The sequence below is a fragment of the Leucopleurus acutus genome (genome assembly GCF_964270905.1).
Source record: "Leucopleurus acutus genome assembly, chromosome: 2".
In the NCBI taxonomy this organism is placed as follows: Eukaryota; Metazoa; Chordata; class Mammalia; order Artiodactyla; family Delphinidae; genus Leucopleurus; species Leucopleurus acutus.
Genome location: NC_139143.1, coordinates 118929570 through 118947335, shown reverse-complemented (window position 1 = coordinate 118947335; position 17766 = coordinate 118929570). Strand labels below are relative to the sequence as shown.

General features: G+C 43.7%; 1 protein-coding gene across 5 annotated transcripts in view; it reads right to left on the bottom strand.

Annotated features, from left to right (window-relative positions):
• MCOLN2 (mucolipin TRP cation channel 2) overlaps positions 1-17766 on the bottom strand; it is a gene marked incomplete at its 5' end in the record, with an annotated part of 60818 nt that overhangs the window by 11381 nt on the left and 31671 nt on the right. For all 5 annotated transcript variants that reach the window (XM_082860507.1, XM_082860509.1, XM_082860511.1 and 2 more), the window contains 5 exons: positions 8091-8213; positions 8317-8418; positions 9601-9750; positions 10939-11051; positions 15954-16053. In XM_082860507.1, the coding sequence (XP_082716633.1) occupies positions 8091-8213; positions 8317-8418; positions 9601-9750; positions 10939-11051; positions 15954-16053 (588 nt within the window). The remainder of the gene's footprint in view (positions 1-8090; positions 8214-8316; positions 8419-9600; positions 9751-10938; positions 11052-15953; positions 16054-17766) is intronic.

Genomic DNA, 17766 nt, shown 5'->3' with positions numbered 1-17766 from the left:
ACGAAACTGAGTTATTTGTAGTGAGGTGGATGGACCTAGAGTCTGTCATACAGAATGAAGTAAGTCAGAAAGAGAAAACCTAATACCGTATGCTAACACATATATATGGAATCTAAAAAAAAACAAAAACAAAAAGGTCATGAAAAATCTAGGGGCAAGATGGGAATAAAGACACAGACCTACTAGAGAATGGACTTGAGGGTACGGGGAGGGGGAAGGGTAAGATGGGACAATGTGAGAGAGTGGCATGGACATATATACGCTACCAAACGTAAAATAGATAGCTAGTGGGAAGCAGCCGCATAGCACAGGGAGATCAGCTGGGTGCTTTGTGAACACCTAGAGGGGTGGGATAGGGAGGGTGGGAGGGAGGGAGACGCAAGAGGGAAGAGATATGGGGACATATGTATATGTATAACTGATTCACTTTGTTATAAAGCAGAAACTAACACACCATTGTAAAGCACTTATACTGTAATAAAGATGTTAAAAAAATAAAAAATAAAAATAAATTCCAGAACAACAACAACAAAAAAGACAAGGGACAGTATCTAATCTGGGTTTCTAAATGGTAACCACGGCTTTTGAAGATCTCCTAGAATGAGAACAGCCCAGGGCCTGGATGCCAGTGAGAGTGAGTGCAGGGGCCCAGGACTGCAAGGAATCCACAGGAAACTGAGGAGGAAACTGGAGAGAAAGTAAGTCCAGAAGGGGGCGGGGGAGGGATCTCTGCTGGACTCAGTTCTAGACGAGGCGAGTTTGAGGGGCCAGGTAGAAGCGGTGACATGAGGTAGTTAGCTGGAGGCTGACTGAACACGTGACAGCCCTGAGGGGCAGAGCTGAGCAGGGGCCGGTGTGGAATGTCCCCGGAATCCCTCAGCCCCCATCTGGCTTACGTGGTTGACAAATGACTGCCACATCGACTAAAAGCAAACAGCAGGTGCTTAATGAATGAACATCTCTGGGGTCAGAGGGTTAAATATTAGATGAATGCCAAAAACTTCTATGTAAAGAATGATAATGACTTAATAGGCAAAAGGCAATATAGTTTTCAGAAACGCAGATGCAACAAGTTACTGTAGAGTTGTGAACCAATTCTGTCCTTAGTGGTGGGGGCCTATACATCCATCAAGTCAGTAAGCGTGGCTTTGGGGGCAGCCAAGTCCCTCACGAATGTCTCTGGGACATTTCCAGTTGGCAGTCGTGCTACTAGTTCACATGCAACACAATAAAACCTCCTACCACCTGAACCCAGAAAACGTGCTGTCCTTCCAAATTTCCCTATTTCTGTCAGTGATTCCAGTCTCCTACCAAAGAAAAATTACTCCAAAATAATCAAGTGCTTAAAACTGTGTGTCGCTTATATGTGGAATCTAGAATATGACACAAAGGAACCTATCTACGAAGAAGACTCATGGACATAGAGAAAAGACTTGTGGTTGCCAAGGGGGAGGGATGGAGTAGGAGGTTTGGGTTAGCAGATGTAAGCTACTATATAGAGAATGGAAAAACAACAAGGTCCTACTATATAGCACAGAGAACTATATTCATTATGCTGTGATAAACCATAGTGGAAAAGAATATTGAAAAAAGAATGTATATATATATATATATATATATATATATATGTATGTATAGCTGAATCACTTTGCTGTACAGCAGAGATTAACACAATATTGCAAATCAACTATATTTCAATTTAAAAAACACAAAACTGTGTGTTGAATCCATTTATCTTCGCTGCTCTACAATCCAATAAGGTCTGTCTATTCCTATGATGCTTCTCTGACCCACTCGTTCTACTCCATAAAAAAAAAAAGGGACTTCCCTGGTGGCACAGTGGTTAAGAATCCGCCTGCTAATGCAGGGGACACGGGTTCAAGCCTTGGTCCGAGAAGATCCCACATGCCGTGGAACAACCAAGCCCGTGTGCCACAACTACTGAGCCTGCGCTCTAGAGCCCATGAGCCACAACTACTGAAGCCCGTGTGCCTAGAGCCCGTGCTCTGCAACAAGAGAAGCCACTGCAATGAGAAGCCTGCGCACTGCAATGAAGAGTAGCCACCGCTGGCATGGACTCATACACACTACCAAATGTAAAACAGATAGCTAGTGGGAAGCAGCCGCATAGCACAGGGAGATCAGCTCGGTGCTTTGTGACCACCTAGAGGGGTGGGATGGTGAGAGTGGAAAGGAGACACAAGAGGGAGCAGATATGGGGATATATGTATATGTATAGCTGATTCACTTTGTTATAAAGCAGAAACTAACACACCATTGTAAAGCAATTATACTCCAATAAAGATGTTAAAAAAAAAGAGTAGCCCTCGCTCGCCGCAACTAGAGAAAGTCTGCACGCAGCAATGAAGATCCAACACAGCCAAAAATAAATAAATAAATGAATTTATAAAACAAAATGCTGTACGTTGAATCCATTTATCTTCCCTGCTCTACAATCTAATAAGGTCTGTCCGTTCCTATGATGTTTCTGTGACCCGCTCTTTCTACCCCACTCTGATGTCAACACTTACATACTTATTACAGAAACCTCCAAGGAAGCCTTCTTTACTTCAGCCTCTTCAGCTTCCAGTCCAAGCTGCAGTAAAATCTAAACTTCAGAGAATATAGCCTTCAAGGTCATGTCTCTTGCTCAACAATATTCAAAGTGTGGAGGCAAAGCAGAAATCCAAACCAAGAAGTTTGGAGTAAGGTTCCTCCTTTGTGTGGCCTCATTCCATCCCTTCATGGCAGTATTAACATCCTGTGTGTGTCCCCTTCTCTCACAACACCCAGCCATCTTCTCTGTCTTTAAATCATGGGATTTATTCTCTTCATCTGGTATGTTCGTTGTTGTCTATGTCCGATGAAGCCAACGTTGAAGGGCCATTTCAAAGTCTGCATCAAGACAGACTGCCCTGGCAGCTCTAGTCTGCTCTCTGTGTCAGTAAGAACCACAGAGGAAACTACTGGTTGGTCTTCTGATTGTTCTCTACACGCTTCTCTGTACCCCAACCAACAAGCAAACACCAGGTCCTACCCTCCCTGCTCCATGGCTGGAGGCATGGGGTAAAGTCTGTAACCAAGGGAGAGTACATAAATGTACCCCAAACAAGAATCATGCCCATGGTCTCTCTGAACAGCAGTACTAAAGTCGCTCTCTACAGAGATCTGGAGGGAACATCCATCTGAGCAAATCACTTATTAATATGCAGATAATTTACCAGTAAGACAGCCAGTTCCCAGACTAAATAGTTTCCATCCCCACCACTAGCCTTAAGACTATGAAATTCAAGTTGGTTTCTATGGACGTCAATTACAACTCTGACAGCACCAGTAATAATTCATATTTCTCAGTTTCTTTTGGAATCTGGCCAATTCTTTTCTGTAGTGTCAAGAACCCCTACAAGTCTGTGTTTCGGGTTCCAGAATCGCAAGTTGGTGGGCACAAAGCAAATTCATCCCTTAGTTTCCTGTGTAGTTACTTAGAATCAGTCTAGACACAAAATCCATCTCAGCATTAATGTTATTCAGCTCCCTCTTCTCTGGGCATGTGAGATTTATTTTAACCCACCAAAAAGTTAAACAGAGACCCAATAAGGTAAGTAATTGGAACATACTCTATCATTTCGTCCCACAAGAAGTGGCTGTGAGCCAGTTCCAGTGGCCAAAATCCATAGTAGAAATCAGCTTTTAAAATACCCAAGGTGGAGAACAGTATGGAGATGCCTTAAAAAACTAAAAATAGAGTTACCATATGATCCAGCAATCCTACTACTGGGCATATATCCCGAGAAAACTCTAATTCGAAAAGATACGTGAACTCCAATGTTCATAGCAGCTCTATTTACAATAGCCAGGACATGGAAGCAACCTAAGTGTCCATTGACAGATGAATGGATAAAGAAGATGTACATATATACAATGGAATATTACTCAGCCATCAAAAAGAATGAAATCATGCCATGTGCAGCAACATGGATGGACCTAGAGATTATCATACTAAATGAAGTAAGTCAGACAGAGAAAGACAAATACTATATGATATCACTTATATGTGGAATCTAAAATATGATACAAATGAACTTATTTACAAAACAGAAATAGATTCACAGACACAGAAAACAAACTTATGGTTACCAAAGGGGAAAGGCCGGGGCGGGGGAGAAATTAGAAATTTGGAATTAACAGATACATGCTACTATATATAAACCAGATAAACAATAAGGACCTACTGTATAGCACAGAGAACTATATTCAATATCTTATAATAATGTATAATGGAAAAGAATCTGAAAAAGAATACGTGTGTGTGTGTGTGTGTGTGTGTGTGTGTAACTGAATCACTTTGTTGTACACCTGAAACACTGTAATCAACTATACTTCAATAAAAAAAATTAGAGACTAAAAAAAAATACCCAAGGTAAGGAGAAATAAGGTCCTAATGCGCTTCTGGTCTAGAAGGACTGCATTCATAGGAAATTGTTTTTTGGTTCTTACAAGCTTGTAAGTCCTTGGAAAGCAGATACTGTTGTGTCTCTGTTTCTGGTTCATTCAGCAAACTTGCTGAGTCCTTACCATGCTCTATGCACCACACTCAACATGGGCAATACAAAGAGCAATAATCCATGGTCCCTGCCCTCCAAGAACCTGGGCTAGAAGAACCCGACAGTGTTTGGTGCATAGTAGACATTTAATAAATATTAAATGAATATCTCCATAAAGGGTCCTCCCAGGTTCCAGAGGAACATAGTGAGAACCCAAGCATTTGTTCCACAAATGATAATTTTGCAGTTGAGCCAAAAAGAACTTTCATTTGAATGAAAACATAACCTGCAATGGCTTATGTCAGAGAATGACATAAAAATTTGCTTCAAGAGCTGGGGCTAAGAACCTCATGCAGCATTCAGATAAAACGTTTTAACCAGCTAATAGTTGTTTTGAATAAGAGAGGTGCTTGGCTAAAAGCAGAGGCCTTGAGAGCACAAATGTAACACGGGTGCTGCTGAACTTTTACCGAGGGCATCAGGCAAGTCCAACGATTTTTCAGTGCTTTGCCTTCTCATCTGTAAAATGGGGACAATGAACGCAAGACAATGGTTTATTCCTCGGAAAGTCCTCGGGGAAACGTCAAAGCCACATGAGAGTAATGTTCCTCCTTCCCTCATCTTGAATTATTAAACATCAACAGTCTCCAGCCCGCCGTGCCCAGACATTTTGAAAGGGCGCTGTGCCAACACCCATTAGTGCTGGAGTCAACATTGGTGGGACACTTCTTGTATTTTTATACTCTTTCAGTTGAACCATTGAAATCTGATGTCTAACTGGAAAATTCAAAGCTGAAATGTGAGATTCCTGCTGCCATACAAACAGCAGGGTGAAATTCTAGTTTTCCAGATACCTCCTCTTCAGAGTTTTTTGTTTGTTTTTTTAAAGAAAGAGTTCGCTTCCACACCCAAGCTAGCTGTGGTTCTAGAAATTCTAGAAAATGCTCACTATGGTGCTGTTTTTCAAGGCTCCAGGCAATCCTGAAGGTCTTCTGATTCAACAGATACTGACTGACTGGCAGAACCTGAAAATTCCGACAAGTTGGGTTAATTTGGAGAGGGACGTGCAGGGGCAGTAAACATTTCTAACTTCAGACTCAAAGAAGAAGTAACACAGAGAAGAAAAGCACATAAGTCCAGATCCAGACTGAAGGTTTTCTCATGCTACTGACTAGTGCATTCACTGAATTAACTCAACTCCATTTCCGCTATATATCAGCCTGGCTAGAGCTGGGAGACAGAAGCCATAAACAGACCTGCTAGACAACCCCAGAGATACAGTTCTTATCTCTCTACTCCTCGGGGGGAGAAGTGAAAGGCTGGCATTAAGTAAGAGACACAAGTCAAGAGGTGAAACGTCCAATATGGCAGCCACCAGCTACAGGTGCCTACGGAGCATCTGATGCGCAGCCGGTCCAAAGTGAGATATGCTGTTGGGATAAAATACACACCACATCTCAAAGACTAAGTACCTAAAACAAGGAATGTAAAATATCTCAATGTTTTATATTGCATACAGGCTGAAGTAATATTTTAAACATATTGGGTTAAATAAAATATATAATGAAAATCAATTTCATTTGTTTCTTTAAAAATCTTTTTTTAATGTGACTACTAGAAAACTTAAAAGGATAGACATGGCTCGAACAGAACTGAACATATGAAAATGCAGTCAGACTCACAAAGCAAACAACATCATTGTTCACAAGGTAACCTTGATGCAAAGAAATAAGACTGATTACTTGGCTTTCCTCTCACGGCTGATCTACTCTTGAGTCAGACTGAATGCTCTCTTGTAATGGTCTGTTTTAGATAATACCAAGAAAAGAAGAAAAGCCCTACGGGGTATTGCTCAAAGCATGTGTATTAGGGTCAGGCAGACCTGGGTGTGCGCCCTATCTCTGCCATTCACTAACTATACAACCTCAGGAAAATTAACATATTAAGATCGCTATTTTCTGTCAAAGGATATTTCCCCACAGGGCTACTGGAAGGGTTAACCTAGCAAGGGAGGTAAAGAACATGGGCACCATATCTACCTAGCACACAGCACTTCAGAATGGTAGCTAGTTTAGTGAAATTCAAGCAACATTTTCTGAGTACCCTCCAAAATAATGATGGCGTAGGGAAGGCGGAGGGCAGCGGAGATAGGACCACTTGATTCACTGGCCTCGGAGGCTCAGTATTTATGCCGCGTGGCGCAACACTGCCCTCTAGTGGCAATAATGTGGCAAAGCATCCAGACCATAAAACAAGCGAGGAAGAAAAACGTACATTTTCCTGGGCACTAAGACAGTTCTCCGGATCAGAGAGATAACATCGAAGAACAATTTTTACTCATGAGTCACCTTTAAAGCAGTGGAATAGAACTGGAAAGCAATAAGATTACCAAGATTTACTATTAACCTAGAGATTGGCACTTTGTTGATTATAGTTTCTCAGATAGGAAAACGGTAATTCTCTTTGGACATATTAAATGAAACACTTAAAGAGGAGCAAGCCTGGGTGGATGCCAAGTTACTAAGATTTATTTTAGTAGGATAATACCGAACGTTTGAGTTTTGTGGACTGCTCGATTTTTGTGAAGAGTTTGTAAACTAGATTTGACTATGTTTTGTTTAACGCAACGATCAAGGTCAAAACTTAAGGCTGAGCTGTTATACCAGCATCATTATATTTTTACTTCTCTCCTGGTAGAGCACCTAAGCCAAGGTAACAGTACTCTGGGCTATTGACAAGATTAAATGAGAGAGAAGAGAGAAATGCTTAGTATAGCATCAAGTGTTAGCTGCTATTAGTTTTATTTTTGTTGTTTCTGTTGTTCCGACTGCCAGAGGCCCATGGAAGAAAAACTGTGAGATGCAGTCATTGTTTTTATTTTTTTTGGTTTGAAAACAAGGCCTACCTAATTTCATTTCCTGCTATATCTTTGAATCAAATTTATCATTTTAAAACAAGAACAGCTGAACATAACTTTGATGTCCTTGAGCTTATGATACTGACTGAAGTCCAGCAATAGTTTAGAATTCAGATACTGACCTTTAATAAGGCACTAAGAGGACACTGAAATCAAAACCACCTGCAAAGGCAAGATGTGTTATCATTTTAATCATAAACCTAACATGGTCATTCTGGCCAGTCTTTATCCTCCTCCAGTCTCCTCAGTTAATTTGGATGAAAACCTTAATACTTTGAATTAGAAAGATTTTGTAATACTTTTCCTCATTTAATTTTCATTTTTATTACAGTGATCTCACGTCCAAACACTTCTTACTTGGTGACAGGCTGGGTTCATATGTGACCCCTTAAGCCAGACCCAGACAACCAGGAAATGTGCTTTCTGGTTCCCTGCAGTTCTTGTTTCAATATCTCGAAGCCACTTCAATATCCGGAAAAGGGAAAGAAAAAGAAAACCGATGCAAAGATACATGCTTACTGATGTCCAGGTTATGTGCTGGAGAAAAGTGGGATGAAGGTCAGTGCTGGAAACCCACATTTAAGGGTCTCAAGTGCTTCACGTGTAGAAGGAAGAATGAGGCTACACACCTTGTCATGATATGGTCCTAAGACAATCCAGCCGCAGAAGGTGTAACCCAGATAGATCATACCGGCACATGCGCAGAAGCGAAGAACTTTTGGCAGTGAGGCTTGCATTGTTAAAATGAGCACCTGAAAAAAGTCAGCACAATGGGGGGGAATTAAAAAGCAGCTACTAGAGCCCAAAGAAATGGACCTCAACCCCAGTGGTGCTACCCAACAGCCACATCCTTACATTATATGCTTGGAAGTAACCCAAGTATCTGATGACGCCGACCCAGACAAAGAGCGTAGATGTTCCAAGCAAAATGCTGCACAGATCGTAATTTGTGAGATTCTAGGGAATGAAAAAAACAGGCATGAGTAAAATATTCTACTCCACTCAGCTTATGAATCTCACTTTAAACTGACAAGAAGGGACCGCCTGCCCCTCTACAGTGATTCTGAGAGTTTTCACACTGAAGAAGGAAATAATACAGAGCACAAATTCCAAATGTGTTCCTCATTTCCTTTTAGTATTAAGATTGGTTGAACTGAATTCTTAGTCAAATAGTATCCTGAAATAGAAATTGCATTTACCACTGACCTAGGCACTAAAGCACATAAACTAATGGGCACATAAACTAATGGTGTCTGTTAAATATCAAACAATACCTTTCAGCTACTTTTGAAAGAACGCTCCAGCGTGATTTGCCAACAGTTCCTGCTCTCAAGGACTCTAACTGAGGAGACGCACACACAAGCGTAATTCTAATACAATACGCTGTGTGCAGTGACACAACGCCAGGCTTGTCATGGAGGGTTTCCCGAGGGCGTGACCCCTGAGCAGTGCTGGGCCTGGAGGACAGGCTAGGGGAGTCTTGCAAGCAAACGGAGAGAGGCTGAACAGGGCCCAGTGCTGAGAGCTCGCAAGACGGGCCAGAGGGGCGGCACTGAAGGGTCAGGGAGAGTGAGGGCGGGAAGGGAAGGCAAGGAGGCAGCTGCAGCGATCGAGGTCAGAGAGGAAGACGGCCTGAAGGAAGCCGAAGCAGTCAGGCTGGACAAGACGGAGGTACCTCGAGGTCAGGAGGGAAAGCTGGTAAGATTTGCTAGCTGACGGCAGAGCACGGAGGAGAGAAGTCAAGACTCAGGAGGCTACATCGACTAAGTTACCCAAAGAGCCAGGCGCCTAGAGGCACTCAAGTATTCCTGCCCTTGCGCCACCCAGCAGAGCCCCCATCGCTCATGGATGGGCACCTCGGCTCTTGACGCGATGGGTTCAGGGGCCAGCTGCTGCTTTTGCAACTTAAACAAAAACAAAGCCCACCCAAACCACCAGTCTTCTCCAACTTCAGTTCCTATTCTGAAGATGCTGTCAAGTTACCTAGAGGCTATTCACAGGAGTATCACCTTCCACAGAACATCCGCTTCTTCATTTTCCCTTCATGAGAAACCAAGTCAGAGGAGGCACTGCATATCTCACCGTATTTGAGACCATCCAGAAGAACAGAAAGAAGGTTTACCATGGGCTGCCGCTTACCTTGGCTTTAATTTCCATTTTTAATATGGATCCAATTATTGACATTAGGTCGCTGACAATCACCAGGATATACCATCTGTTGATGAACTCCCATTGGTCGGCGTTACACACACATCGCTTGTACTTCTCCAGGAAGAAATTTAAGAATCTCTGCGGCAAACATTTTAAAAAGCATTTCTTACAAACCACACTGCCCTCCGGAAGGAGAAAAGCGCGAAACAGTGCTCTCGCCTGTCTAAAGACACGGCATTGCCTTTGCCAATGCGATGGATCCTCACTTGGAGGGTGGAGATTACAGCCCCCACCTTCCTCCACCATCCACCCCGGCTAGAGGTGAGCATGCCAGTTAACTAAGTGACTCAAACACACAATGCTGTGCTCTCACTCCAACAGACTCTTGTTGAAATAGCTAACACAGAGAACATTCCAAACACTTTACATATTTTCAACGCATTCAACCAGGCGACAACCCTACAAACTAGGCACCATGGACACTTCCTTCCAGAGGAGGGAACTGAGACATGGGGCGGCCAAGCCAGGACTTGAGTGTAGGCAGTCCGGCCCCCGAGCGTGTGCTCCCAATGTGCCACCCTCGCATCGGCAGAACCCAGACCCTGGCTTTGGATTCAGAATGTCAAGCGGCTTGTGGGGTGCGGGAGGGTGGCTAAGAGAAGTGTATATTTACAAAACAAATCGACACAGGCCAAGCCCTGGAAAAATAGGGCTTTCCTCTACATATGGTGTTCTGATGACTTCCTATGTCCACTGACCCCGGTCTGTATTTACGTACATGCCACACACCAGAATAAGATTTGTGGTGAGCTAGAGTATACATTCACAAGAGCCCTAAAGGGTAAAAAGGTAAAATGAAACTCAGGGAAGAATTTTTAAACTAGTTTAAATAATAGAATAAAGTCTTTTATGCTTCATTAGAACCCATTTACCATGCCTCCCTGTCAGAATGAACTCTGATTTGAAGACAAAAGATGAAACCCACCCATGTTATTACTCTGTTCTTAAGATCACTCCTGAATTTAAAAGGGTCTCATTTATTCTGGAAGCATTCAAAAGCTTGACCATTCGCCACTGTGTATCTGTGCTTATTAGCTCAGGCTTAAGCAGTATGATCGTCTGATTCCACCTGACATGCCGGGAGCTTTGACTCACTCTCTACACCCCAGGTTGATAATGCCTCGTAGCGGGACAGTCACTCAAAGGAATCCAGTTCAGTCAAGGGCCCCAGAAAGGGCAGGATGACCCAATGTCAAGGCCCCACTGTTTGGACAAACTGCAGGGGGAGGTCAGGAAGGGAGGGAGGAAATTCCGACACACACTTACCTTTCGTAACCTTAGACCCAGAACAATGGATCTTGTGCACAGAATAAGAGATGCCAAGCAAATCACGATGACAAATGCATCAAACACCAGGACATACTGAGTATTTTTCTGAACTGGGAAACGAAAACAGAATTCAAATGTCAAACACACCTTACTTGGGAATAATTTACAAACAAGATGGCAGCTGGAAAATAAGATCAAATGATAAACGCATCAGAAACAAATCACACTGCACTCATTCAGAGGTTCACAAACAAGGTAATCATTCCCTGATGTCGAGGTATACATTTCAAAACATATAAATTCTTAAGAGATGTACTAAAGTGTGTTCATAAATATTTACTATAGAGTGGAATTCAGTAGGAGGTGGTCCATTTGGGCTCCATTCAAAAGAGGCAAAACTACTGACATACTCTGAGTTCTTGCACATAAAAACAAACATCAAGTTCTCCGTTAATGGGGGAACACACGTTTTAAAGTCCCACCACTCAGAATCCCCATTTCTGCTTCTCAACCTTACTCTGTACTTTCCCAGCAAAGAGTGCCAATTCAATATGCTTTTTCTGCATGTGGGAAAAATCACTTCTCAGAGTGAAAGTAAGGAGAGTAGTCATCAGATTTTTGCCTTGGAACACAGTAACACAGGGAAGGTACTGGAAGAAGATGAAACTGTAACCTTCACTTCTCTCAGACTTCATGGTATTGTCCCAAATCCCAACCACGGCTCTCCCCTGCCCGGCCCCTGCTCACCCGCTGGGGTCTCATCAGCTGCCTTCTGCTGCTTTCTCGCGGCCCCCAGCTTCCCCACCCTGAGGCCACTCTCTTCCTCCTTCCCTGCTCCTGCCAGGCGCTGGAGCTCTCTCCCTCCCTCTCTCCTCTCTCTCTTTCTTGCCTCAGGGACTTCGCACATGCTGATCCCTCTGCCTGGAACAGCACCCCTCCCCATCACACATGGGGATTATTCAGCCTTGGGTTTCAGACTGAGTATCTTCCTCCCCAGAACAGCACAGGACAATTCTCTAAATTCCCATCCCCATCAGCCCTCCCCCCAATACCCTATCGTAGCCCTGTCCATACGTATACACACCTACATCTCCATTTACTCCCCTCTGCTTGATGGTCACTGAACTTATAGTTGTGTTTTCAAAGACAGCACAGCAAGGAGCACAGAGACAGTGTGAAATGAAAAAGGACACAGTCTCTGGAGCCTGAGACCTGGGTCTGAATCTCCAGCCTGCACTCAGAAGCTGTGGAGCCTTGGGGAAGTTGCCTCAGTTTCCTCATCCAAAAAATGGGTAGAATGAAAAGAATACCTATATTATAGGGCTGTCGTGAGGGTTAAATAAGTTCACACATGAAAGCACTTGGAGCAGCCCCATGCACACAAGAACAGCAAACTCAGTGGTTATCATATCATTCAATGTCCATCTCCTCCCGGACATGATTGGCTCTGGGAGGCAGGGACCGGGTGTGTTTTATTCAGCATGACAGTGCCTGTGCTTATGTGTGTCCCCATAATGCTTCAGTACGCTTACAGGTAAGTGCAGAGACCCAGCAGAGCACAGGAAGACCACTGAATAATCTAAGTCAGAACTCGTGAAGGTCTGAGCGAAGTTAGAGGCAGAGAAGGCACACAAAGATGAGGCACAAAGTGGCGAAAGATGAAGAAGAGAGACTCGACCTGGTCTTTAATGGGACTTAGGGAGTAAGGAAGGACTGACCAAGAATGACTCCTTTCTGTCTGGGGTCAACTGAGCTCAGTCTGGACATTCATGACAAGAGCGGACAACTTGGTGGCAGCTGAAACCATGGATGTGGACACAGCCAGTCAGAGAGATGACAGAGCAGAATGCACACTAGGAAGGATGGGAAGGCGGGGGTGGCAATGTTTGGGAATTAGGAGAGGAGATGCACTCAGGAACCAGATGGTGAAAGGCCAGGGGAGAAGGAAGCAGCGCTGGGGACAGGCAACCTTCAGGAGAGTCTAAAGTCAGGGTGTTCCACAGCGACACCTCCGCAGAGAAGGCATTTAAGAGAAAGATGGGAGCGTGTCCACGGATTTAGAAATAACAGCGGCACGGGTGTCTGAGGGCAGCTCATCCTAACCCTAAGTGGGTTAGGAGCATGACCAGCAAGGAAATGTAATTCACTGAGCGAGTTATTTAGCCTTGCTAAGCTTCAGATGTCTTGGGTACCAAATGGGAGCATAGCTGTACCAGCTTCAAGTGCTGTCAGGAAATCAGGTCAAACAATCCCTGTTGAGTGCTTGTCAGTGCCTCGTACGGAGCACTTACCTCCACCTTTGGCCATTTTATCCTTCACAAGTTTAAGTTATCTGGAGATACCATCTAATGGGTAGGTAAGAAAACAACCTGACCAAAACCCAAGACCATTTTTGGGGGGAGGAGCCATGGAATGAGGCAGAGGGAAGAGGGGCAGTTCTTGGGAAGATGGGACCGCAATCTTAAAAAAATGCAAGAACAGCCTCGAGTACCTTCCTTTCTGACCTATGACTAGAACAAAATTTCTAAGATTACTTGAATTGGGCCTTATTTACAGATGGGAAAACTGAGGCCCAGAACTAGGAAGATAAACCGTCCCTCCTAACAGAGAAATCAGGACTGTATTGTTTCAGTTTGATTTATTGAGAAGACTAGTTTGATGTGGCTACAAAAAGTATCTTATAAACATCATAATTGCTTTCTTCTTCTACTGAAATTATGTTATTCTCACAGGAACAGTTCCTAAACCTGGGTTTGTATAACACTAGTCCAGAGAGATGCCTCTGGAAATGTAGTTAAGAAAATCCTACCCCACCCAGTCCTTCCAGGGGCCTGAGAAGTCCCACACACACCACCACTGCCGCCTGTGGGCTTCCCACACTTACTAAACCCCATTTCCCTGGGACATACGTTTACATCACCCATCAGTGGGGAGTCCTGTCCATCAGTACCTACCTCCTCCAGCTCCCATGCCCAAATGGCTACATTTATAAAATCAAGTTAATGTGAAGATTAGTGGCACACTGGGCATGGGTATTAGAAGTCAGAAAAGGCAACTTCAAGTTTGTATGTAAAAATGCGCACTCCCTTATATTTCAGCTTGAGGTAACATAGGTAACGACAAGAAGGAGAGAGAAGCTTCAAGGTAAGCACATGGATGTGTATGAACCTCAGAATGTTTTGCAAATAGCACAAGGATCCCACCAGCTGTCACCCTTGCCTTTGTTCTACTTCCCCAGAGCCAGGGCAATCAATCCATCAGACAGCTTCCTATACAAGAAAAAAAAAAATCCATTTCCTAAGCTGGTTTCCAAACTTCAGCTTTTTAAGACTTGTCCCATCATCTTAAATTTGTGCTCTCCTAGTGATGGCGCAGCCCTGGGAGAAGCATATATAAATGTCAGTGCTTCTAGCTGTGAGATTGTGTTTCTCCTCACTGGCCACAGGAGGGAGCCAGAGCGCCTCTCTTCTGAGCAAAGGCGAGGACAGCTCCCCAATATTTATAAGGACGCCCGTGGAGAGGAAGGAAACCTTGTCCTGGCAAACGTGTTTGACTGACTAACTTATTTGGTCAAATGACTATACCAAACCACATTTCCTATTTGACAAGGGTTAGCTTTTATCACATAAAATGGCTGCAGCCTACACTCGGACTTGGAAGACACGTGTCTGACTTGCGCGTTTCTGCTGGGGAGAGTGTGTCTGCTGCGGAAGAATACCCACTTTTAAACAGAAACTAAAACTGTGTACTCTGATGAGAGGCTGGAGTCAGCTAATGGGACTAAAGAGACAAAACTTCAGGGGGCTTCCCTGGTGGTGCAGTGGTTGAGAGTCCGCCTGCCGCTGCAGGGGACACAGGTTCGTGCCCGGGTCCGGGAGGATCCCACATGCCGCGGAGCGGCTGGTCCCGTGAGCCATGGCCGCTGAGCCTGCGCATCCGGAGCCTGTGCTTCGCAGTGGGAGAGGCCACAACAGTGAGAGGCCCGCGTACCAAAAAAAACAAAACAAAAAGAAGCCAAAACTTCAAAATCATCAGGACATATTAGGCAACCGAAAAGCAACAGGCCACAAATTGAGTCTAATTTAAAACTAATATAAAATAGTTAGGAATCCCAGGTATTTTACATTTTATTTTGTTCTGATAATCTGGTCAAAGGCAGGTTCAGTTAAACAAAACTTGTAAATGAAAGAATACTGATCACCCATCATTAACATCATCCCAACCCCCGCAGTGAGAATGGGGTCTGAGTAGCCCGCTTTAGTCTGTGGATCAGGAGGTATTTCCTGAGTAATGACTGAGTAAATGACCCAGGTTTGTCCAGGCTGCTCTCTGGGCTCTGAAGGCCTTAATCCCACTCCACTGTCACAGGCTCAGATCAAATCATACCTTCTCCAAGAAGCATTGCGGGACTCTATGTCTCACTCTGTCCCTGTCAAAACGAACCTTTGCTTTCTTGATGCTCATATCTTCTGTGCCTCCACCACTTACTCCTAGTCAGGACACGCTAGAGATTTTATAAGCATGCCAGTGCCCCTCACGAAGGCGTTTTCTTTCTTTTCCAGAGCGCCTACGAATACTGTGTGCCAACTGTTGTTCTCAGTGCTCTGCTTTTCATACTCATTTAATACTCAACATGCTGGAAGGTAAGTACTATTATTACCTTCATTTTGCAGAGAAGGACCCTGAGACAGAGAGGTTAAGCCATGTGTCCAAGATCACAGGTACAGGAAACAGAACCAAAACTCGAACCCAGGTAGTCTGGCTCCAGAAACTGCTCTTAACCGCTGGGCCACACGACCTCTCCTACAAGGTCTGTAATCAACATTTGCTGAACTGAACAAAAATGCAAAGCTTCGGGGTATGCTTAACAGAAGCGAATGCTCAAAATGTGGTTTTTCGGAGCCCTTTATTCTTATCATCCTCCAAATAAACCATTTATAGACCCCAAATCCTAAAATGAAGTGATAAAAATCTTCCATAATCCACCATGGGCAAGCATATAACATACTTACTAGATCCAGAGATGTTCAAGTCTTTACATTCCTCGATGTTAGCGTCACTGTCAAAGTAGATTTTGATTTTGCCACTGTGAGCTTTATTGTCAAAGATAATCTGGAGACACAAATTGATGAAGAGGTTACGGCCCAGCAGAAAGTATGACTGGTTAGATCAATTCTGCTTAAAATATCAATGGCATCCAGATAGCGTGCCGATCCAAAGAGAGTCAGACTGATGAAAATGTCCTCATCCCATGATTCCTCCACAACTGCCTATTATTAATGAAAAAATGTGGTCCAAAGGGGGAATACATGAAATTCTACTAAAAGCACATTCGGATTCAGAGAAACTCTAAAGCAAAACAGCCAACCAGTCCAAAGAACAAACATGAGAATTCACCACCAATTTTTGACAAGAGAACACAAAGACCTCGTTTATTACACTGAATGGAATTTACAAGCATTTGCCTTAATTTAGTCCTTTGGGTATGAAACTCTAGATTTTCACTAGGCTAGAAATTATTTTTCTATTTGCTTCAAACGCTATATATATGTTTTGAGAAGTGCCACATGGGCTTTCAGAAGTGGCAAAGATTGCTCCAGGGTTATGGGTTGAATTTAAGATTTCCAAATGCCCTCAATCTTCCACATTATGTTTCAAGCATTTAAAGTTTATAAGTGAAATATGCAGCGTATTTTAGGGGCTTTCCTGGGGGGAAATGAGGCCTTGAATGCCAGGGCTAGTGAAGTTTGGTCCTAGCTCATAGGTATAGAAATGAGGTCTGTATAGCTTAATTCTCAAATCTCTGGTTTGGTCATAACGATATTCATAGATTACACTGAGAATGTGTAATGTGCCCGTGGCTTGTGCTCAAAGATGTTCAGGCACCTGTGGGTTTAATCATAGATCGCATACACGTTCAGCTCTCCAAGCTTTGCCTTGCCTTGGATTTCATAATGCGTTTTGTAATGTGTGGGTCACCCCAGGGAGATTAATCATGCTACTCTCTGGGGGAGACATTCTTCCTTACTACATATCACAATTTATAATTCATTTTTTTGTTGACTTGTTTTTCTATCTCTTCCACTAGGCTGTAAGCTTCCTGAGGGCCATGGTACCTCTAGAGCATGGCAACTTGCCTGCTGCCTCGTAGGGACTCATTGAGCATTCAGCGATTGTTGTTGAATGAAGCATGCTTCTGAATTGCTAAAACAACAGCTACATATAACGTCCAACTGAGCATTCAGTTCTGCCCATCAAGAAACATGAAAGAAGGAAGGGAGGGAGGGAGGAAGGAAGGAAGGGAGGGAGGGAGGGAGGAAGGAAGGAAGGAAGGAAGGAAGGGAGGAAGGGAGGAAGGGAGGAAGGGAGCAAGGGAAGGAGGGAGGGAGGAAGGAAGTCCATGGCACATGCCTGCCCCTCCCAAAATAAAAGCTGCAGCAATTGATCCTTTGCAGATTAGCCTTCAGACCAAGGGGGCACTTTCTGCCTTGAGGTTTGAAAACATTTGCTACAACATTTGCAAAGACCTTCCTTCGAAGGTGGGAAAAACATTATAGGCACTTAAAACACAGGTCATAAGCCATTTTTAAAAATGTATTTGGAGAGTAGGAAGTCAAAGTCCACTTTGAAAACTCTTCTCAACCCCAAAATCTAGTTTTAAAAAGTTGGAATGGGCTTGTATCATTTTTAGAAGTCACGGCCTCTGGACCAACGATGCTATAAAGTGGCATTAAAACTGTTTTAAACACAACTGCATCAAACACATCTATAGGCGGAGGTGCTTTGCACTCTGCACCTACAAAAGGAGTAGAGAAAAATGATAAA